The 23810-nt window shown below is 42.0% G+C and overlaps 1 protein-coding gene across 1 annotated transcript in view; it reads right to left on the bottom strand.

Annotated features, from left to right (window-relative positions):
* Window positions 1-23810, bottom strand: part of LOC143775260 (uncharacterized) — a 93296-nt gene that overhangs the window by 46506 nt on the left and 22980 nt on the right. Inside the window, exons 5-8 of the mRNA XM_077263178.1 lie at window positions 20168-23705; window positions 5753-5812; window positions 4520-4630; window positions 3028-3185 (exon numbers count right to left, since the gene is read on the bottom strand). Coding sequence (XP_077119293.1) covers window positions 3028-3185; window positions 4520-4630; window positions 5753-5812; window positions 20168-23705 — 3867 coding nt within the window. The remainder of the gene's footprint in view (window positions 1-3027; window positions 3186-4519; window positions 4631-5752; window positions 5813-20167; window positions 23706-23810) is intronic.

The following is a 23810-nucleotide window of genomic DNA, read 5'->3' as shown; positions in this document are numbered from 1 at the left end:
AGGGTGGATTAGGGGAGAATACAGCGGCCAGTGAATGAGTTGTGGGAAAGGACTGAATGCTACCAGTGGGGGAGCAGTGGGAAGAGGACAATGCTGATGCTAATAGAAGAGGGGTGGGAAGAGGGGCCACCATGTTACCAGAGTATAAGGGGTGGGCAATGATGCTATCGGTGCAGTAGGGCGACAATGGTGCTACCAGTGGTGCTGCACTATGGTAGTTGATGATTCTGAGCAGGTATATTGTGCTACACTGTAATATTTTGCGCATCTGCGGTAGAATTTTGTGCTGCACCATGGGATTGTTATATATCTTTAGCACCCTAACAATGTGCTGCACCCATCTCTATTACTGTGATATATGTTTGCGCTGCTGGGGATGTATTTTGTGCTGCGTTGTGGTATTTGCAGCATTTGGGGAGGCTTTTTGTGTTCGGACAGTTTTCAGAAATCTCATACAACTCAATGGCGAGAGATGAGGAGAACCCTGTTTTTGAGTTAAGAGATGATTCCAGCAATGAGACTTGTGTCTTCCACATACCCTGCAGATGTAGATATGTTATAAATGTACTTTTCTGTTCTACTTTTATTTTCCTTTTTGTGTCAATGTATGTTTACTGAATTTATTTAAGAAAGTAGTGACTGAAAGGCCGGAGTCACACTACCGTATAACACAGCAGAGAGATATGTAATAAAACATGGCATAGCATTCGACCCAGTGTTACTCTATGGGGCAGCTCACATCTGCGATTATTTTCACATGCCGAATGCTGCGATTGGCAGAGACTCGGCTCACTCGCACCCATATAAGTCTATGCAAGCAGAAAAAAATCCAGTGAATGGCAAAGGTAGCTAAAAAGTAGCTATTATTCCTTGTGGGTAAAATTAACCAACATGTGGCATTCAGCGCTGTAGCACATTAGCAGGCAGAACCAGCGTTCAACGCGTTTCGACTTGCATCTTATTTATGATCTAACCGGGGAACAAATTGTTGCTGATTTTATAGCTCTTCCGGAATCTCTCATTAGTCTGTCTCTCAAGAAATTACCATACAGACTTGTATTTCAGTCAGGGATCATTATGCGGACATATGTGGAGAGTATACAATATATACAAAAAAGACAATTAAAATCAACGACTCAATAGCATAATACACTCCCTTACAGAAGTTATGTCGCTTATCCATGTTATGTAAATGAAAGCTGGAACCCTCCGAAATGCGGTTTAGGTTAAGAAAATAAATTGGCATCAATGCAGAAATATTGATCAGTTAATGGACACAGAATGGTCAGATTTTGGCAAGACAAAAGTTTTGTCAACTAGTGATATAATGCACCCAATCCTAGTTTACATCCTCACCTGTGCTCAGTAAATGATCGGTTAATTAGTGTGGGTGTATAAAAAGAAACCCAGCACCCCAGACCTTCACTTGAACTGCAAATAGAGCTCTGACAACATGCCAAAAATCCACCCTGCGACCAAAGCCTGGATTACTAAGAGGCTGAAGACCAGATCCACTGCAGAGGTGGCTGGCACCTTTAATGTGTCTCAGTGTCAAGTACAAAGAATTAAGAAAAATCTGAAGAGACTGGAGATGTGTTTGACAAGCCCAGGTCCGGCAGACCCCGCAAGACAACTGGTCAGGAGGAATGTTTGTTGGTTAGAAAATCTAAAGCAAACCCCTCTTCCACTGCAGCAGAGCTCCAACAGGCCTGGTCACCTCAAGTCCCTGTGTCAACTAGAACAGTTTGTAGGATTCTGTCTCAAAATGGCCTTCATGGTCAAATCAGTGCCCAGAAGCCAGCACTAAACAAAAGGCAAATAAAAAAATGTGACATTTGCAAAAAAAGTGGCTGAAGGTGGATTTCCCTGATGAATCTTCAGTAGAATTACACCACAGCCGCCACAAATACTGCAGGAGACCTACTGGAGCCCGTATGGATCCAAAATACACCCAGAAAACAGTTACATTTGTTTTTTTAAAGATCATGGTCTGGAGTTACATTGAGTATGAGGGTGTGCAAAACATTTGCAAGGTGGAAGGCAATATCAATATCCTAAAATATCAAGAAGTATTAGCTACCTCTTATATTCCAAATCATAAAAGGGGTAAAATTCTGCAGCAGGATGGTGCCCCATCTCATACATCCATCGCTACAACAAAGTTCCTCCAGGCAAAAAAGATCAAGACGCTCAAGAACTGGCCAGCCCAGTCACCAGACATGAACATCATTGAGCACGTTTGGGGTAGGATGAAAGAGGAAGCTTGGAAGACAAAACCAAAGAATCTAGATGAGCTCTGGGAGGCATGTAAGACTGCATTCTTTGCTATTCCTGATGACTTCATTGATAAATTGTATGAATCATTGTTGAACCGCATGGACGCAGTCCTTCAAACTCATGGAAGTCACGCAAAATATTAAATATAACTCTAATAGCACCACAACTTCATTCACCAATGTTATTATATTTGTATTTTAAGTTAATTATTTGTTTGAATATCACATTACTTTGTGTGGGCGACAAAACTTTTGTCTTGCCAAAATCTGACCATTCTGTGTCCATTAACTGATCAATATTTCTGCATTGATGCCAATTTATTTTCTTAACCTAAACCACATTTCGGAGGATTTCAGCCTTCAAAAGAATAATTTATACAACCAATGGATGAATTTAACGCCAGGTTATAAGCTTTTATTTACATAACATGGATAAGCGACATAACTTCTGTCAGGGAGTGTATATACAATGAAAAAGAGTAAATTCAATACTGTGTAATTAAATCATGCCTCGCATTAAAGCCGTTTGGAACATGGGTGTCTAGCATAAACATCCAGTATGATTCCCTGTTTTGTAGTTTTCTTTTATAATTTCCTCCCCTAAATGTTTTTTGTACCTTTTCTATTCCAATAAATTTGAAATGTGTTGTATTACCTTTATGTATGTTCGCAAAGTGTCTCGATGCTGCTGATATTGCAACTGCCGTGGGGTACACTGCATCTGAAAGCAGCATTCCTAATAGATACTTACACCTCCTTGTTGTCTTGCAATGGAGGGAGAAGTCTTATAAGCTCATCAGCTTCCAGGTAATGTAAAAAGGCGACAATATCGCAGAAGAGAAGAGGCTCAGATGGCACCTGGACTGACAGCAGTGTGGACACAATCATGGAAAAGTAGTCATCTGACACCTAGAAGATAATCCAAGAGTATTTGGAGAAAGAAATGTCAATTCTTTAAAATAGCCTGTAACAGAACTTTAGGTTGTCAACTCCTTCTGATCAGCTCTGCTGCTAGATAATAGATTTATCTGAGTGATATTGGATATATAATATTGCTGTGGAGATGGGCATAATTAAAGAAGACCAACAGGGAAACTAAAAAAGTGGGAAAAAAAATTAAATCTTATTTCTGGTCTGAGATATGATTGCTTAACATTGCAGACTAACAGCATCAACAGCTTTATGGTGAGGTTCCCAAAAACAACTGGGCAGCTGCAATATTATAATGGAGACTTTTTAGTTGTCTAAAATCAACAATGTGATTCAATAGGGGCAAAATTACTGTTAAGTGTCGCAATACATATCCCTCTGTCTTTAAAAGGTTGAAAGGTATACCCTTCTGCGAAGGTGCCTATGACGTGACCATGCCAACTCTGCAGAATTATATTTTGGAGGGTTAGGGGCCCAATCAGGACTTTTTCTTTGAGGCCCTATGATTTCTATGTTTGCCTCAAAGTGGACAAGTGTTGATGCATGAATATGAGATTTAGTTGGGTGTCAGCCTGTGAGCCTAAGAGCGGTGTGACCCCATACATGAACGAGAACCCACCTACAGGAGGGGGCTGCAGAATGGTAAGCCCCGAAAAAAGTGAGAGGAGAGCAGAGTCTCAGTGCAATATTAGTCCACGGCATGTGAAGCGTAGAGTCTCCCTGCTGTATGTACAGTCTGCTGCCTGGTATAAGCAGCACTATCCACAAATTAAACATCATTCATTGTTGCTGCCTAGTTTCTGTACCATATTTGTAATTGGGTGTTACAGTTCTTCTATTATTCCTCAAAGAAGTGACACAAATTTTCATAAATTCTGACAATTTTGAAGCCCAGTTCTTGGGTCAGGAAATTTTGAAGTATGCCAGATCCCAGACTATCCATCAAGCGTGCCATCTTCAGTGCATAAATAGGGCAACACATCATCATGATGGTCGTCGTGGGCCAGTTGAATGCCCACCAAAGTTTCCCGATCTGAAGTTAAAACCAAGCACACCATTGTTTTTCTTGTGAAATTCTCAATAAGTTTCATGTGTCATATGACCACCTTCCCATTGGAAAAAATAAAGTTGGATCCAAAATGGCCAACTTCAAAATGGCCACCATGGTCACCACCCATCTTGAAAAGTTTTCCCCCTCCCATATACTAATGTGCCACAAAGAGGAAGTTGATATCATCAACCATTCCCATTTTATTTAGGTGTATACATATAAATGGCCCACCCTGTACATCAATCTATATATTGGAGTATACCTGTAAGGAGGTCTGGTTTTGTAACAGGATGCTGAGGAAATATTTGGCAGACTTGGGTTGGAGAGAGGAGATGCAAACTCTTAGTTCAGACACTGTAAGATTGAATAAAGCCTGTTGGGAGAAATAATTATTACATGTTCATTATGTACGAAATCATTATATTTACATACCTATGTATGACAAGAACATAGGTATGTAAATATACAAATACAGCTCTGGCAAAAATTAAAAGACCACCACATCAAAACCCTGTCATGGGCAGCCCAATCTCCAGACCTGAACCCCATTGAAAACCTCTGGAATGTAATGAAGAGGGTGATGGATAGTCACAAGCCATCAAACATAGAAGAACTGCTTACATTTCTGCGCCAGGAGCAGTGTGAAAGACTGGTGGAAAGCATGTCAAGACGCATGAAAGCTGTGATTAAAAATCATGGTTATTCCACAAAATATTGATTTCTGAACTCTTCCTCGGTTAAAACATCAGTATTGTTGTTTCTAGATGATTATGAACTTGCTTTCTTTGCATTATTTGTGGTCTGAAAGCACTGTCTTTTTTATAATTTTGACCATTTTTCTTTGTTAGAAAAAAAATTACAAAATGTATTCCTTGGAAATTCGGAGACATGTTGTCAGAAGTTTATAGAATAAAAGAACAATTTACTCAAAAATATACCTGTAAAGAGAAAATCAGAGAAACTGAACATTTTGCAGTGGTCTGTTATTTTTTTTCCAGAGCTGTATATACAAATATACAAATATATGAAGGGACAGGACAGAGATCTGTATAATGATCTTTTTATACCTAGGCCTGCAACAGTGAGAAAGGGGAATCCTCTACTGGAAAGAAGGTTAAATCTTAATCACAGATGCAGATTCTTTACTGTAAGAGCAATGAGACTATGCAACTCTCTGACACATGATGATGTAATGTTGATTCACTAGAAAAGTACAAGGAGGGCATGGATGACTTTCTTGAAAAATATTAGATTACAGGTTTTGATTACCAGATTCTGTGATGGGACGTTGATCCAGAGAACTAGTCTGATTGCCGTATGTGGAATCGGGAAGGAATTTTTCACCTAATACGGAGCATTTAATGTCTGCCCCATGGGGTTTTGCTATTCTCTGGATCAACATGTTAGGCTATAGGTAGAACTTGATGGACGTATATCTACCTCAGTCTTAAAAAAAAGGATGAAACCATCACTGTTAATAGAAAATGATACATACTTCAATGATGGTCCAGGAATAGGATGGCGATTCTTCTTCCATGAGGAGAAGCAATGTATTCTGTGAAGAGAAGAAGCTACAAATACATATTGGAATAAACCAATTCTCTTTCAACAGTCATTTGCTATAAAATTGTCATCTCCATTCACCATCCAGATTCACCACAAAATGGCATCTGCATTCCCTGTCTCTGCTTTCATACAGGCTATGATAGTCCCTCGCTATACCATGTGATGTGACATCAGTAAGACATTATGGAAAGCTTGTCCAACAGTGCCCAAGGCCATGAGAGCCTTCTTTGGCTGATGTAATCTTCTGGCGTGAAGCCAAGTCCTCAGTGTTATACACAAATACACAAAGGTGTTAAAAACGGGGTGAATCACACCCAATAGTGATTAGTCATGCGAAAATGCTAATAAGCACGAACAGATGCACTTACTAGATGCTGTGACTCAGATAGTCCCGAAAGGTGGAAGGCAGCAGTCCTCCTTGTGGGTTGATGTCTTAGAGCTCCACCGTGAAGTTGCGGGGTAGTAACAGGGCTGGCTGGGCTAGGAAAGCCGCTGCTATCGTGGCTACAGCAGTGAGCAGAAGCGGAGCGGAGCTACGCCGGAGTGGTGGCGGAGTGTGTGGAGGACGTGGTAAATGTTGTGACGTCACAAGGTTGAGGGGCGGGCGCGTGTCAGGGCAACCAATCCGACGCGTTTCGAAGGATACACTCCTTCTTCGTCAGGGCTGGAGTTCCCTGTGTGGCCCGGCCTTATATAGTCTACGCCCCCTACGCTCAGAACCTGCCTATGTAGCCCGTATATAGGAGACTATGGACAGTTTGTTTATCGTGCTAGATGTTGATCTAACCTCTAGTGTGACATTTAAAATCTACATAGATAACGGACCTGGGTTAATAGAGTGGAGTCGCTTAATGATTACTTTGAAAAGGACCATTGAGGGTGTCAGCTAGATTTGTTGCTGGGTAATATGTGTGCAAATCTTTGGATGCCTAAGAACATAACATAAAGAGGGACAGATTTACAAATTAAAACTAAACGTTTATTCAAATTTAAGCTAAAATACATAAACATTAAAAGACCATACTAGGGTGTGCCTAGTTTGCTCATGATGGTAATCATGAGAAAAATAATAATAAGATTGCGATAGAATATAAAAAAAATGCATACACTCGTGTGCGTTTAAATGAGATAAAGTCACCTAATATTTGTCATGGACTATATAGCTGTCGGAGGTGGTCAGTAAATGAGTCCAGGACTAAATACCGAAATATTATTAATATGATTAAATCAAATTAAATATATAGAAAATGATGTGCTGGACTGGTAAAACGCAATAAAAATTACAAATGAATTAAAACTGTATTAAAACTGTATTAAAAATATGTTAGAACGCATACAGCTCTATTTCTTGATTAAGCCCTTTAGGGGCCAGGCTGTCTAGTGTGAAAATCCACTTGGATTCAACCTTGGACATAATTTTTAGGAAATCACCTCCCCTAGGATCTTGCTGGACTATTTGGATCCCACAGAAAGAGACATTAGTACATGATTGATTATGCCTCTCTACGAAATGGCGGTATAGGGGGTGCCCTTTGAATCCTTTCTGAATATTGTCAAGGTGTTCTTTTATCCTGACCTTTAGGGGTCTTTTTGTTCGACCCACATAAATTTTATTGCATGGACATGTAAGTATGTAAATGACCCCTGACGTATCGCAGGAGATCTTATTTTTGATAAGGAAACTTTTGGTACCGCTTGAGTCCAAAAATGTGGTTTGGACGCATCTCTTACGGGATGTCCGTCTACAGCATGGACAATGGCCACATGACATGAAACCTAGATTTCGGGGATCTATTGTTGTTGTAGATTTTTCTCTCTTTAACAAGACCGATTTCGTAGTTGGCGCTAAAAGGAGACCCAGATTTTGCGCCTTTGTATAGACAAATTTGGGGTTCTTAGGTAAAAGGTCCCCAATGTATTTATCCCCCTGTAAAATTGGCCAGTGTTTTCTAATTATATTTGTAAATTTTTTATATCCTGAATGAAATTGTGTCACTATAGGTAAGCTATTTATTTGTTGGTGAATATCTGGAGGAGGATTGTTTGAACTTTCTTTATGAATCAGGTTGTCTCTAGATATTTTACTTACTGACTTTCTAGCTAAGTCCAGGGTTCGTGGATCATATCCCTTGGCTTCGAACTGTTTGATGATGTGTGCCGCTTCATCATTGTAATCTACCAAATCCGTACAGTTCCTCCTAATACGGGTAAATTGGCCCTTAGGGATATTTGTTAGCCAGATTGGTAGGTGGCAGCTTGTAACATATATAAAACTGTTAGAATTCACTTCTTTGTGGAAGCATTTGGTTTTTAATGTATTATTTTCTATATAAATAGTCAGGTCTAGAAAATTCACTCTGGTGTTACTGATGGTAGGCGTGAATTCCAGACCAAACTGGTTAATATTTAGGTTGGAGATAAACGAACTAAGTTCGGTTGGCGTGCCTTCCCAGATAAACAGGATATCGTCAATAAAGCGACGCCAGAGTTTAAGGCCTGTATGGAGTGAACCTGACTTGAAGATATATTGTTGCTCCCAATTACCTACATACAAATTGGCATAACTGGGCGCAAAACGTGTGCCCATTGCGGTGCTCCACGTTTGCAGGTAGTATTGATCCTCATATTGAAAGTAATTGTGCTTGAGTATGAATTCTATGCTTTCCAGGAGGAATTGAATTTGAGGTTCTTTGTATATGCCTAGAGCGTGTAAGAATAAATGTGCTGATTCGCACCCCTTCTCATGGTTTTTTTTACCAAATATTTTTTATTGTGCAAAAGATATACAACAATATCCATTCAAATAAAAAGGTACATCAGTGTTTTTGATTTTAAAAGAAACAAACCAACCCACCCCCCTCCCCCCTTAACTACCAACTCCAACCATACAATACTCTTGGAAAGAAAAGATTAACTAATACATATATATTTATTATTAGCATCATTTTACCACCACCCTTCAATTATTCCCATCCAGCCATGGCTGCCACAGCTTTTGAAAAAATCCCATCTTATTCCTCTTATTATATATGCTTTTTTCTAGCTGGACAATATGATTCGCTTGTGCGATAAACTCTCGTCTAGTAGGAGGTTCCTCCCTGATCCAACACCTTGCGATCACCTTTCTCGCAATGAACAATAGTCTAGCAATTGCCATTTTGGCAATTTCGTCGGTCAGAATTTCCTCCATGTACCCAAGTACATACACCACCGGATCCCTAGGAATCGAACACCCATAAATCACCCCTATCTGGTTCAGCACGACAACCCAGTATGCGAACAATCTGGGACACAGCCACATCATGTGCAGTATACCAGCCTGAGACTGGGAACACCTGGGGCACCCAGAGTCGCCTCTGAGCCCAGCTTTAAACAACATGTCAGGTGTCCTGTAGGCCCTATTTATCACATATAGTTGCGACAGTCTCCCAGGTTCACTCATCGACAGCTTAGGTATGTATTCCAGTATAGACTCCCACCTATCATCGTCTATTTGCCCCAGTTCCTCCTCCCATTTCCCTCTGGCCTTAATAGGGTAATCCATTAGAAACGTATGTAATAAATCGCCATATACTTCAGATATAGCCCCTTTCGTTCCGTTGTTATTTAATATAAAATCCAACATTAGATCCTTCTGAATCACTATAGACCCTCTCTTTTTTTGGGCCTGAAATGCGTGCTGAACCCGTCTATATTGATACAACTTTAAGCCCGGGAAATGAAATTCCTGCTGCAGCACTTCAAAAGATTTAAGATTCCCACTGTGAATCAACTGACCTATCAATCCAATGCCTTTTTCCCCCCACTCTCCCATTCCTTCCATATGAATAAATTCTTGAAAAGAGAGGTTATCCCAAATAGGCGAAAACTCAGTGAATTTCACAACCCCCCTTATACCTTTAATCGTCTGCCATACCTTTTGAATTAAATTTATGGTGTGATAACAAGTTCCCAGCTTCTTAAATATGCCTGCTTCTAAACCCTGACCCAAGGGCCACCTGCCAATAATATGTACCAGGCTACTATGTCCCTGACCTTTCTCAAGTCCTTCCCCCCAACCCCGAAGATGTTGGCTTTGCGCAGATAAAAAGTATAACCAGGGATTAGGCAGGGCAAGTCCCCCTTCATCTTTAGGTCGCTGCAGTATCTCCTGCCTAATTCTAGGGTTCTTCCCACCCCACACCAATTCCCCAAATAATGATCATAGTTTACGAAATCTGGTCAGAGGGATCCACACCGGAGAACTATGCAAAATATACAAAATCTGTGGCATCACCACCATCTTAAGTAGATTTACTCTACCCACCACCGACAAATGTAGCTTATTCCAAGCTGAGATTTTGGCGCGTAGTTTGTTTATTAAAGGCTCAAGATTAAGTTCCTCAAATCTAGTTAAGGGAAGAGAGACCTGAATCCCCAGGTATTTAAATTGCGTCACCATCCTTAATTTCGTATTCTGCTCCACCTCCCCCGTACATTCCACTTCTCTATCCACCTGCATAACACTTGATTTATCCCAGTTGATAATCAATCCAGAAATTAGCCCAAATCCTTCAATTAATGCAATCACATTTCTTAAAGTCTCCCCAGGATCTTCAAGAAAAAGCAAAATATCATCGGCATATAGAGCAATTTTCTCCTCCATTGTCCCATACACAAACCCCTTTACCAATTGAGACCTTCTGATAGCCGCTGCCAGTGGTTCCACTGTCAGTGCAAACAGCAACGGGGACAACGGGCACCCCTGCCGCGTACCTCGAAAAAGCTGAAAGCTCTCCGACAGTGTGTTGTTCACCCTAAGTTTAGCCACTGGAGAGGAGTATAGGAGTCTCACCCATGACACAAAAACTGGCCCAAACCCAAAGCGACCCAGAACCGACCACAGGTATTGCCATTCTATACTATCAAAGGCTTTATGTGCGTCGAGAGAAAATACCACCCTCCTACCAGCATTCTCCGCCGGTATCTGCATATTAAGGAATAGCCTTCTCAAGTTGATGGCAGTGGATTTACCAGGCATAAAGCCGGATTGGTCCGAATGAACCACCTTTTCTATCACCTGAGTCAGTCTGTTCGCCAAGGCCTTAGCCAAAATCTTAACATCTGTTGTCAGGAGTGATATCGGTCTGTATGACTCCGGCAACCGTGGGTTTTTATCAGGTTTAGGAATGACCACAATAGTGGCCTCCCTCATGGAAGCGGGCAATATTCCCCTCTCCAGTGACTCCTCAAACACCCCCAACAATCTGGTCAACAACTCTTCAGAAAGGACATCATAGATCTCAACATGGTCGCCGTCAGCCCCGGAGCCTTCCCCCCTGCCATTGACCTCAAGGCACCCTCCAACTCCTCCACCGTAAGCGGCCTATCTAACGAATCTCTATCCTCAGCTTCCAGCCTAGGTAAATTTGCCTCCTCTAGAAATCTATTAATTTCATCTTCCCTTTGCCCCGTGTGCGATGCATATAATTTACTATAAAAACCCTTCAACCCTTCCAAGATTTGGACCCCCTGTGTTACAATATTACCATTTTCTAATTCCAGAGCATGTACATGTGTCGAGTCCCTCTGAGCAGATGTTATCACCGACAGTAGGTGACCTACTTTCTCCCCTTCCACATAAAAGGCCTCTCTTTGGAAAGCTCTTGCCCTCTCCGCTTTGCGTAAATGTAGTTTATTAGCCTCCTCCTGAGCCAACTTCATACGGTTCATGGTGTCCTGAGTGCGTACATTACTCAATGCAGCCTCCGCTGCCTTCAATTCCTCCAATATGATTTTGTCAGACTCCCTTGTTTTTGTTTTATGCCTAATAATCTCTTTAGATAGTATTCCCCTCAAATAAGCTTTCATGGTGTCCCATACCACATGCTTCGCTGCACTACCATCATTAAATTTAAAAAATTCCCCTATCTCTTCCCCGATCTTTCCCATATCAAGAATTTTTAACCAGAAAGGGTTAATTTTCCACCCCAATTTAACCGCCTCCCCAGGGCCTTCAATTTGCAGTGACACTACCAATGGACTATGATCCGATAATATTCTGGGCATATAGTCTATCTCCTGTACCATCCTATCCATTCCTTCATTACCCAGGGCCAAATCAATCCGGGATAGAGAGCCATATGTCGCAGAGTAACAGGAGAAACAGTATATGTCGTTGTTACAAACTCTCCACAAGTCCCTCCATGCCACCTCTTTTAAATATCTACCAAATGCTGTTAAATTCCCCTCCTTCCTCAACATAGCATGCTGCCCCCTATCCCAGTGATCATCAATAATATTATTCATGTCTCCCATTATGAGTAACGGAACTCCTCCCCACCTGCCAGATAAATTTAGGATTTCCTGTAGTTTTTTCCCCGAGTACGGTGGAGGAATATACACCGACACTACACACAACAGCTTAGCATATATCTTACACACAAGGAATACATATTGTCCATCACTATCTATTACCACCTCTACCTCCTCGAACGGGACACTTGTATGCACAAGTATTGACACTCCTCAAGCATAGGCCGAGAATGTCGCATGATATGCCTTTCTCACCCATCTTTTCTGCAATAAACCCGTCTTTTCTTTTACTAAATGAGTCTCTTGAAGGCATATCAGCGAGGGTCTCTGCTTCAAACTATATTGCAAGATAGCATTACGTTTGGTATCGTTCGATAGACCCCTAATGTTCCAGCTCAAGATTTTTACTTTATCCCCCATCATTTTGTATAATGGTAAAACTGCTCAGCTTCCCTCCGTTGGTCTCCCTTATCCCCCCAACCTGGGCCCACCTACCCAAAACACCCTCCCAAATCTTCATTATACAAAACAAAACCCTTAACCTTACCCTTCCCTTCCCTCAATACCTTCCTCCCCCAAAACCCCCCAAAACTTTTTACCGATCAAGAAAAAGTCTCCTACTCCCTCTCTGTATGAGAAAGAGGAACGCGCTATCGCAGTCTCAACAGTGGTTCAATAGCCAACACCAACTCCCAATGGGTTTAACACTCTCCTTCAGTCGTTCCTCCCTCCGCCCCCAAAAACAGAATATATAAACAGTTGCGCCGCCGAACACAACTTTAACGCACAGGAACCACATATCAGATTCCTCTAGTAATAAACCAAAATAAATCAACAACTCGATTTTCTTCCCCTCCCTCAACTATCACAACGGCCTGAAGTTCACGTCTGATCTTCCTCAGCGGGTCTTTTCTGCTCCAATACGTTTAGCATTCAAATCCAGCCAATGAGACACCTCCTCAGGATTTTGAAAAAAGTGGACCTTTTCCATGGCCACAACATGTAGTTTCGCCGGATACAGCATATAATAAACCAGAGCCAGTTCACGTAAGCGTCTTTTTGCCTCTCCAAACTTCATCCTAAGCTTCGGCACAACCGTGGAATAATCAGGGTATAGAGATATTCGGTTGCCATCAATAGTTAATTCCTCCATATTCCTGGCTTTCCTTAGCAAAATATCTCGGTCTCTGTAATTTAGGATTTTGGCTAGAAAGGTCCGTGGGGCGGAGCCAAGGGGCAGAGGTCTGGTCGGCACCCGGTGAGCCCTCTCTACTGCAAATAATTTAGTGAGACTGTCCCCTCCGACCTTAGTTTTCAGCCATGTCTCAATAAAGTCAGTGGGGTTATTTCCTTCTGCCTTTTCGGGCACACCTACAATTCTCAAATTATTCCTGCGCGAACGATTCTCCAAATCGTCAGTTTTAAGTTCCAACTCCGCAATGCGCTGGACATATTTTTTCTCTCTTTTTGCCAGTTCGGCAATTTGATCTTCTGCACCTCCCACACGTTCCTCCAGCATTTAAACTCTCCCTTCCATCTTGGGCATAGCCGAGCGAAAAGAGGTAACTTCCCCTTTAAGATCATCCACCTGGGCAGTTAGGGTTGTCAATGCAGTCTTACAGAATAGTACTGCAGAAAAAATATCTTTCAGGGTTGGCTCCCCAGCCCCCTCATCTCTCACAGACCCTATTTGTGCAGCATGTTCCTGGGTCAGATCATCCACCACATTCAGTGGAGCAGTCCTCATAGTTGGTGCTGTAATATGTGTTGTGGAGGCTCCGCTCACAATCCCCTCTGCCTGTGCCCCAGACCTCACATCCACCTGCTCCCCCATATCTGCCGCTCCTCCTGTTACCTCTCCACCGGCTCCCATCCTCAGACGCTCTGAGTCCTCTGTTCTGGCGAACTGCTCCAGCCTGGCGATCACTTCAAGCCGCCTCTGGTATGCAGCATCAGCCCTTGCCGCCTCTTCCACAGCGCTGCCGGCGCCATCTTGGGAGCGCGTGCTGCCTGCCATCCTGACCTCCTTCTGCCTCTTACGGGTCATTCCCAGCCTTCCTCGCAGTGCGGCCGGTACCCACCGCTCCTTGGACGTTCAGGAGCTCTCCCTCCGGTTTTTGGCATTCGGCGGCGCCTCTGAAATGACCGGATCACCGTTCAAGCAGCAGGGAGAGATCCGACCTACGTCTTCCTACATCGCCCGCTAGGCCACGCCCCCCCTTCTCATGGTTAATTACAGTGTATAAGGATTTAATATCAAGAGTACCTAAAATATAGTTACTCTGCCAAATGATAGGTTCCAAGATTTGTATGGTGTGTGTGGTGTCCTTTAAGTAGGCCGGAATCAGTGGCATACACTTTTGTAGGTGCAGGTCCACATACTTTGAAAGATTGGCAGTAAGACAATTTATGCCCGATATGATGGGGCGGCCGTGTGGGTTTGTGATGCTTTTGTGGATCTTTGGAATGTGGTAGAAGATGGCTACTGATGGGGTTCGATTATTAATGAAATGGAATTCTTTTTTGTTTAGAATTCCCAACGATTTGCCCTTCAGGGCCAGACAATTAAGTTTTTTGATATAATTAGCAGTGGGATTGGACTTTAACTTCTTATATGTTATGGTGTCATTGAGGAGTCTTAGTGATTCATTATGGTATGAAAGACAGTCCAAAACCACAATGCCACCCCCCTTGTCTGCAGGGCGGATGACAATGTTGTGGTTGGACTGGAGGTCAATGATTGCCTTCTTTTCGCTTGTGTTGAGATTATGTGGCGCATATTTAGAGTTGTTTGCACTGATCCTTTTGATGTCTGTGGTGACTAAGGGTACCGTCTCACTATACGATTTACCAACGATCACGACCTGCGATACGACCTGGCCGTGATCGTTGGTAAGTCGTTGTGTGGTCGCTGGGGAGCTGTCACACAGACCGCTCTCCAGCGACCAACGATGCCGAGGTTCGCTGGTAACCAGGGTAAACATCGGGTTACTAAGCGCAGGGCCGCGCTTAGTAACCCGATGTTTACCGTGGTTACCAGCGTAAAAGTAAAAAAAAAAAAACCGTACATACTCACTATCTGATGTCCGTCAGGTCCCTTGCCGTCTGCTTCCCGCTCTGACTGAGTGCCGCCGTAAAGTGAAAGCAGATCACAGCGGCGACGTCACCGCTGTGATCTGCTCTCACTTTCCGGCCGGCAGACAGTCAGAGCGGGAAGCAGACGGCAAGGGACCTGACGGACATCAGATAGTGAGTATGTACGGTTTGTTTTTTTTTACTTTTACGCTGGTAACCACGGTAAACATCGGGTTACTAAGCGCGGCCCTGCGCTTAGTAACCCGATGTTTACCCTGGTTACAAGCGATCGCATCGCTGGATCGCTGTCACACACAACGATCCAGCGATGACAGCGGGAGATCCAGCGATGAAAGAAAGTTTCAAACGATCTGCTACGACGTACGATTCTCAGCAGGGTCCCTGATCGCTGCTGCGTGTCAGACACTGCGAGATCGTAACTATATCGCTAGAACGTCACGGATCGTGCCGTCGTAGCGATGAAAATGCCACTGTGTGACGGTACCCTAAGGTTTCAAAGGATCGGAAGGAATTAGAGTATTCGTTGATTGGGTTGAAAGTAGATTTAAGCGCCAAGTTGGTATGAATAAAATTCGTGGTTGTATTAGGATGAATGCTGTTTGTAATAATTGTCTTTTTGAGAAAATAATTTTTCAGGGCCAAATTACGCATGAATTTTTTAATACTAATATATAGATTAAATGGATTAGCTTTAACAGTAGGGGCAAATTTGAGGCCTTTCTGTAAAAGGTTTTCCTCACTCTTGATTAATTGGTATGTACTAAGGTTGAAGATTTTTTGGGTATGTTCTTGTGGTTTATTGGATTTGCTTATGCTTTTACTTTTCTTTTTGGCGAGTTTCCCAACCCTCTTACCTCTTTTGGTTTTGAATTTTGGAGGTGGAAAAAATCCCGCTTAATTGTGGAGTGCACAATGGGTTTTGCGCCTTTTCTATTAGCCATATAGTTTTTATTTTTATTGGTTAATCTGCTTGGGACCCTTTTTGGGTTTGTGTTGAGGTTAGTGACTACATTAGATTTGGTGATTAGAGGTTGATAGGGCACATGGATATTTGTACTCGTAGAAGGAGTAGGTTCTTCCCATTCAGTAGTTGTTTCTCCATCATCCCCCATGGTGGCAGATGGGAGAATTTATTGGAAATGGGAATTTGGATACTTTCTGCAATATAGGGCATTAATGGTGGAGGACTGGCCCTAATGGTATGGGCATCGGGGGTATCTCCGTTGTTTGGAGAATTCATTTGTGACTCACCACCATTGTCCCTGATGGGGGTAGTCATGGGAGTATATTGCGTGGAGTTAGTATTCGTATATGTGGAAAAAAACAAAGATATATCTTCCAGATTGTTTGTCGGAGATGAATGGTATTCGTCCAGAGTTACAAATTGATTATTAGAACTGGATGTTGGTTCTATGGGACAATTGCTGGGTGAGATATTTACAAATGGTAAATTGTCTCTTGCAAATTTTCAAAATGGACTTAGCTAGACAGTCAGTAAGTAAAATATCTAGAGACAACCTGATTCATAAAGAAAGTTCAAACAATCCTCCTCCAGATATTCACCAACAAATAAATAGCTTACCTATAGTGACACAATTTCATTCAGGATATAAAAAATTTACAAATATAATTAGAAAACACTGGTCAATTTTACAGGGGGATAAGTACATTGGGGACCTTTTACCTAAGAACCCCAAATTTGTCTATACAAAGGGGCAAAACCTGGGTCTCCTTTTAGCGCCAACTACAAAATCGGTCTTGTTAAAGAGAGAAAAATCTACAACAACAATAGATCCCCGAAATCTAGGTTTCATGTCATGTGGCCATTGTCCATGCTGTAGACGGACATCCCGTAAGAGATGCGTCCAAACCACATTTTTGGACTCAAGCGGTACCAAAAGTTTCCTTATCAAAAATAAGATCTCCTGCGATACGTCAGGGGTCATTTACATACTTACATGTCCATGCAATAAAATTTATGTGGGTCAAACAAAAAGACCCCTAAAGGTCAGGATAAAAGAACACCTTGACAATATTCAGAAAGGATTCAAAGGGCACCCCCTATCCCGCCATTTCGTAGAGAGGCATAATCAATCATGTACTAATGTCTCTTTCTGTGGGATCCAAATAGTCCAGCAAGATCCTAGGGGAGGTGATTTCCTAAAAATGATGTCCAAGGTTGAATCCAAGTGGATTTTCACACTAGACAGCCTGGCCCCTAAAGGGCTTAATCAAGAAATAGAGCTGTATGCGTTCTAACATATTTTTAATACAGTTTTAATACAGTTTTAATTCATTTGTAATTTTTATTGCGTTTTACCAGTCCAGCACATCATTTTCTATATATTTAATTTGATTTAATCATATTAATAATATTTTGGTATTTAGTCCTGTACTCATTTACTGACCACCTCCGACAGCTATATAGTCCATGACAAATATTAGGTGACTTTATCTCATTTAAACGCACAAGAGTGTATGCATTTTTTTTAGATTCTATCGCAATCTTATTATAATTTTTCTCATGATTACCATCATGAGCAAACTAGGCACACCCTAGTATGGTCTTTTAATGTTTATGTATTTTAGCTTAAATTTGAATAAACATTTAGTTTTAATTTGTAAATCTGTCCCTCTTTATGTTATGTTCTTAGGCATCCAAAGATTTGCACACATATTACCCAGCAACAAATCTAGCTGACACCCTCAATGGTCCTTTTCAAAGTAATCATTAAGCGACTCCACTCTATTAACCCAGGTCTGTTATCTATGTAGATTTTAAATGTCACACTAGAGGTTCGATCAACATCTAGCACGATAAACAAACTGTCCATAGTCTCCTATATACGGGCTACATAGGCAGGTTCTGAGCGTAGGGGGCGTAGACTATATAAGGCCGGGCCACACAGGGAACTCCAGCCCTGACGAAGAAGGAGTGTATCCTTCGAAACGCGTTGGATTGGTTGCCCTGACATGCGCCCGCCCCTCAACCTTGTGACATCACAACAGGTACCACGCTCACCACACACTCCGCCACCGCTCCGGCGTAGCTCCTGCCGGAGCATGCCAGGAGCTGGCAGCTTCTGCTCACTGCTGTAGCCACGATAGCAGCGACTTTCCTAGCCCAGCCAGCCCTGTTACTACCCCGCAACTTCACGGTGGAGCTCTAAGACATCAACCCACAAGGAGGACTGCTGCCTTCCACCTTTCGGGACTATCTGAGTCACAGCATCTAGTAAGTGCATCTGTTCATGCTTATTAGCATTTTCGCATGACTAATCACTATTGGGTGTGATTCACCCCGTTTTTAACACCTTTGTGTATTTGTGTATAAAGGCCCCGTCACACACAGCGACGCTGCAGCGATACAGACAACGATGCTGATCGCTGCAGCGTCGCTGTTTAGTCGCTGTGTGGTCGCTGGAGAGCGGTCACACAGACCGCTCTCCAGCGACCAACGATGCCGAGGTCCCCGGGTAACCAAGGTAAACATCGGGTTACTAAGCACAGGGCCGCGCTTAGTAACCCGATGTTTACCCTGGTTACCAGCGTAAAAGTTAAAAAAAACAAACACTACATCATACTCACATTCCGGTGTCTGTCCCCCGGCGTCCGCTTACTGCACTGTGTAAGCACAGCGGCCGGAAAGCAGAGCGGTGACGTCACCGCTGTGCTGTGTTTTCCGGCTGGCCGGCGCTGACAGTGCAGAGAAGCACAGCGCCGGGGGACAGACAGCGGAAGGTAAGTATGTAGTGTTTTTTTTTTTTTACTTTTACGCTGGTAACCAGGGTAAACATCGGGTTACTAAGCGCGGCCCTGCGCTTAGTAACCCGATGTTTACCCTGGTTACCAGTGAAGACATCGCTGAATCCGTGTCACACACACCAATTCAGCGATGTCAGCGGGACCTCAACTACCAAAAAAAGGTCCAGGCCATTCCGACACGACCAGCGATCTCACAGCAGGGGCCTGGTCGCTGGTACGTGTCACACATAGCGAGATCGCTACTGAGGTCGCTGTTGCGTCACAAAACTTGTGACTCAGCAGCGATCTCGCTAGCGATCTCGCTATGTGAGACGGGGCCTTAACACTGAGGACTTGGCTTCACGCCAGTCCACTTAATTTAGCCCTCTCCTCAATTCCCCCACAGTGGAGGCATTATTGCAGGTTTTGTACTAGCAACACCATCAATCAGCGCAGGTGATATACTTATTTTACTCTCACTGTTCAATTTCTAGACAGAGTTTAGCACAGACTCCGTCATATCACCAGCAGCTTAGATTCCCATAGTCCCCTCCCCCCCTCCACCATACATAGCCATTTCCCCCATTTTTGTTCTATTGGTGCAGCGCCAGTGTATATTTTCTTTGATGTAATCTTCTGCAATGTGTAAAATGGTTGCAGCCATTTTAGGTGACTGCACAAATTGAATCACAAATTGTTCAAATTCGCTGGGTTTAATTAATTACTAATAATTCTACACAAATTTAATTTGCTGATCTCTAGCATTGAGTAGTTATTGCTGACTAAAAGACCTATCCACAAATATGTCAGTCATACTGTGTTATCCCTATGCACTATCTACAATTATGTTTAGATTTTATTTAGCACTTGCAATAGATTGACTGGTTCTACAGCTCAGTCCAATGTTGACTAAGAATCCAGCTATATAAAAGTAATATACCGTATTAATCACTTTATCGTTGCGATTGGGTTCAATCAATGTGAAATCTCTAATCCAATTCTATAGTTTATATACTGGGCCTTCACATATAATGACTTGTAGTTCGTCCCGATTTTAACTAATTAGTTTTACCAATTAATATAGCTAAAGCATTTTTTTTTTACATTTTAAAACTTTACTTTTGCCTATTACCATTTCTCATGAATGCATAATAAGAATATTAGAAAATACAATATACAAAATGGTATTCAATAAAATTAGTAAACTAACCCCAAAGGTCTGGAGAAGTTCTGTCTTCTGATGATTTTGGGATGTTTCGTTGGAGATAAAGTTGAGTAAAGTGTCCAGGACCTGAGCTTGAATCCCCGAAATGTTAGCTAAAGAAAGGATTTGCATATCCTCCAAAAGAAGAAGGAGGATTATGGTGGTGTCCACTGCTTGGGTGTATAATGTGGTCATCGTGAGAATAGACAGATTAAGACCAGCATTCTGTAAGTAACAGATACTGATGGGGAGGAAACTGACCAGCGTGAGACCATTCCCTGGACATACACTGCTGAGGTCAACACTGCAATTCCACTCTAGCTGTTCCTTATAGTTTTCAGTTAGACACAGGTCCGTCTCATTGAGTACACTGGTGATAGAACAAACGTGGGCTACCCATGTGGTCCTGGAATCATTGGAAAACTTGGAAAGCAAAATTGAATTTTTGCAAACATGAGCAGTGAAGTTTTCTTTTTCTAGTACAAAACACATTAGAGTCTCATCAGGATCAATGGGTCCAATTTCCCAGTTGGAATAATTGCAATTATGGTCTTGATCCCACCATCTCTGAATGGTATCATTGCAAATTGCCTCCTGCTGGTTGTCACAAATACTGTACATGTACATCTCATGATCGTAAGCACTGCAAAATGCAACTATTGAGCCAGGAACAGAGGATACGACTCCCCACTCCTTGTACCTACACACGGCTTTTACTAAATTCTCAAACTGGCTAGTGTTTTGTGTTCCACATACAGGTCTTAGCCACAAATTTGCAGAGTTAAGCAACAATTGAGCATAAAGGATTGGATCTGAGCAAACACCTGACATAAAATTCAACTCATCTGATGCCCAACATGCCTTCACTACAATCGGATGAATATAGGCTCCATGCCAGCTGTAATAAGAACATAATTCATTACCCCATAAGCAGCTGATATTTTTTGGTTGGACTGTTGTGACATTACAGAAGGTGTTCAGAAACATGTCCTGATCAAACTCAGCACAAAACTTTATTAAAGAAAAGTCCATATTGGTTAGGTTTGAATACTGGTTTTGACATTGGATGACGGAGTAGTTTAGAAGCCCTGTTGCCATTGTAGGGAGAAGGGGTGTACAAACGGACTGTAACCAGAAGTTTTGCGGCTGAATTTTGATTTGAGCATAAAACGTTAAATTAGAACAAAGGTAGTTAGTGAAATTTTCTTGACTGTACAACCAGCAGAATTCCACCATTAATGGGGTGAAGGTCATGGTTTGTGAATAGTCACATACACCCCATATCAGCATCTGTGTTAACACATTAGAAGAAGAAAATGTTGAACAAAAATTTAGAACCCATGAAAGTGCTGGACCTTCACTGATGGTACTCAGGGTCCGGGAATTATTGCACACGTTCATTATGAAGTTCATCGTATCATTTTTGCTGCATGAATACACAGTAGAAAAGACTACTGGTTCTATCCCTCCTTCTGTACTGGAGAGCCACTCCTCATAATTGCAGACATTCGATGTATTAGTTGGAAGGATGGAGCCAAAACAGAATAAATTTACCCAGGTCAGGTTTCTGTTTTCACTTAAGAATTTAATATTGGTGCTATTACTGCAAATATGCCATATGAAGGCCTGAGTATCCCAGTGGGCACAATATTTCACTAAGGAACTTTGTAGAGTTGTTAAATCCCATGTTAAATACTGACATGTCTTATTAGGGTCACAGATTTGACTTTCTTGAATATTGCCTTCTTGTAACAACTCATCATACAGCTGAAAATTAGAGCATAAAAAATCTGAGAGGGTAATATTGTCAAATTTCCAACAATACGACACTAAAAATGGTGGAGGAGCCAACGTCCCCCAGGAGGAATAATCACATAGATTCCACAAAATAAACTTTTGTACAAGTGCTGATGTATTCCAGAAGAGAGCCAGAACTGCAACTAGATTCTGATTATTGCAAACTGAAAGGATTGTGTCTTCGAGTTCTGCCCTGGCACAGTCTGAACAGGACTGTAAATGGAAGCTTAGAAGAGAATCTGTGCAGTTGGCGATACTGCCATCAATCTGTGCATTGCAAAATATCGATACCCAACTCGTTTCTGAGTTATTTTTCAGTAATGTTACAAGAAAGGAATTCCCACAGATATATTTCTGAAAGCGGGGCGCATCTTGTATTGCACAGTATCCCAACATTGATGGGTACAGCTCCGTCAGATTCCATATATTGTAACTACAGACTGTCATGTTGGTGCTATTTGCGGGACAGGAGACATTTGAGGCGTCAGTAAGTTCAATGCTCTGGAGAACATTATTATTGTTACTACAAAGGTACAAATTTAGTTCCTCTTGATCAATTATCCAGCATAAGTCCACAGTTGAAAACGTGGGAATACTAGAGTTCCATGATGTGTAATTACATATGTGATTAGTGCAAAACTGACGCACCCAATTGTTGTTTGAATCTGTGGACAGGATGAACAACAAGCTAATATTTTTGCACACGTACAATACAAATTGGTCCTCCTCTTCTTGGCTGCAATAAGTAACTACAGAAGGATCCACAAGTAATTGAAACCGGGTCCCATTATCAGTCTTGTCCCACAATGTATAATTACACTCATTTGCTGTCGCTGGCATAACATTTTGACACAGTATAGCAACCCATGAATTGGATTCATCGATGAGCAGCTTTTGGAGAAGCTCAAAGGATTTACAGACATAGTTTGTGAAACCATATTCATCTGATTCTGCACAGAAGGCTACAGTAGAAGGGTTTATTATCTGTAGGAGCCATTGTTCATAGCTGCAGACATCCTGTACCAGATTAGTACTGGCTATATTCGTTGGCGGTACAGTTGGGCAGATTGGGTCGAGCCATTGATTGTCCACATTCTCTTTCAGTTGAGCCAAAACATTTGGATTTGTGCAGAGGAATGTTGTAAACTGTTCCTGATCATTTAGCCAGCAAAATACAACAGAAAAAGCAGAGATAGCATGGCCTTCCCAGTAAACATAGTGACATATAGTCTTAGGATTAGTATTGTATGCACAATAGCCAAGTAACCAGTTATTATCTGACTGGTTGGCAAGTTGATTTAGGAGCTTCTGATCTCCACAGACTGAGAGAATAAACACATCTTGGTCAGTTTCACTACATGTAGACACATCGGAAGGTGACACCGAGCTTGAATTGTACCATGTTGTATATACACAATTGGCAGTGACAGATCCCACATCTCTAACCATCCTGGTGTGGCATCGGTTACTAAGAAGATCTGACAGTGATGAGAAGAATATGGTACAAAACTGAGTGTCCAATTGAGATGACTGCAGAATATTTGGGAAAACCAAACACAGTGATTGCAGGCTCTGGTTGACAGAGTTACATATATTCTTCAATGCAGGGAGCAAGCGATCAGAGCAAATTTTCAAGAATGTCGGGAAATCAGACTTCATGGACAGATTAAGAAACTGCGAATGAATGGACGGTGTTGTGACCAGAGGCAAATTAAGAAAGTCCCAGCTTAGGTTCTGAGATATACCCCTATAATAAAACAGAAAAAAAGGTCTTAAAGGCGTTAATGGGAAAAAACAGAGGTAAAGTCTTTGATGGCATTGATGAAATAAGATAAAGCGCAGAGTTCACAAT

Source organism: Ranitomeya variabilis, chromosome 5 (assembly GCF_051348905.1).
Source record: "Ranitomeya variabilis isolate aRanVar5 chromosome 5, aRanVar5.hap1, whole genome shotgun sequence".
In the NCBI taxonomy this organism is placed as follows: domain Eukaryota; kingdom Metazoa; phylum Chordata; class Amphibia; order Anura; family Dendrobatidae; genus Ranitomeya; species Ranitomeya variabilis.
This window is presented reverse-complemented; position numbering and strand designations above follow the sequence as displayed.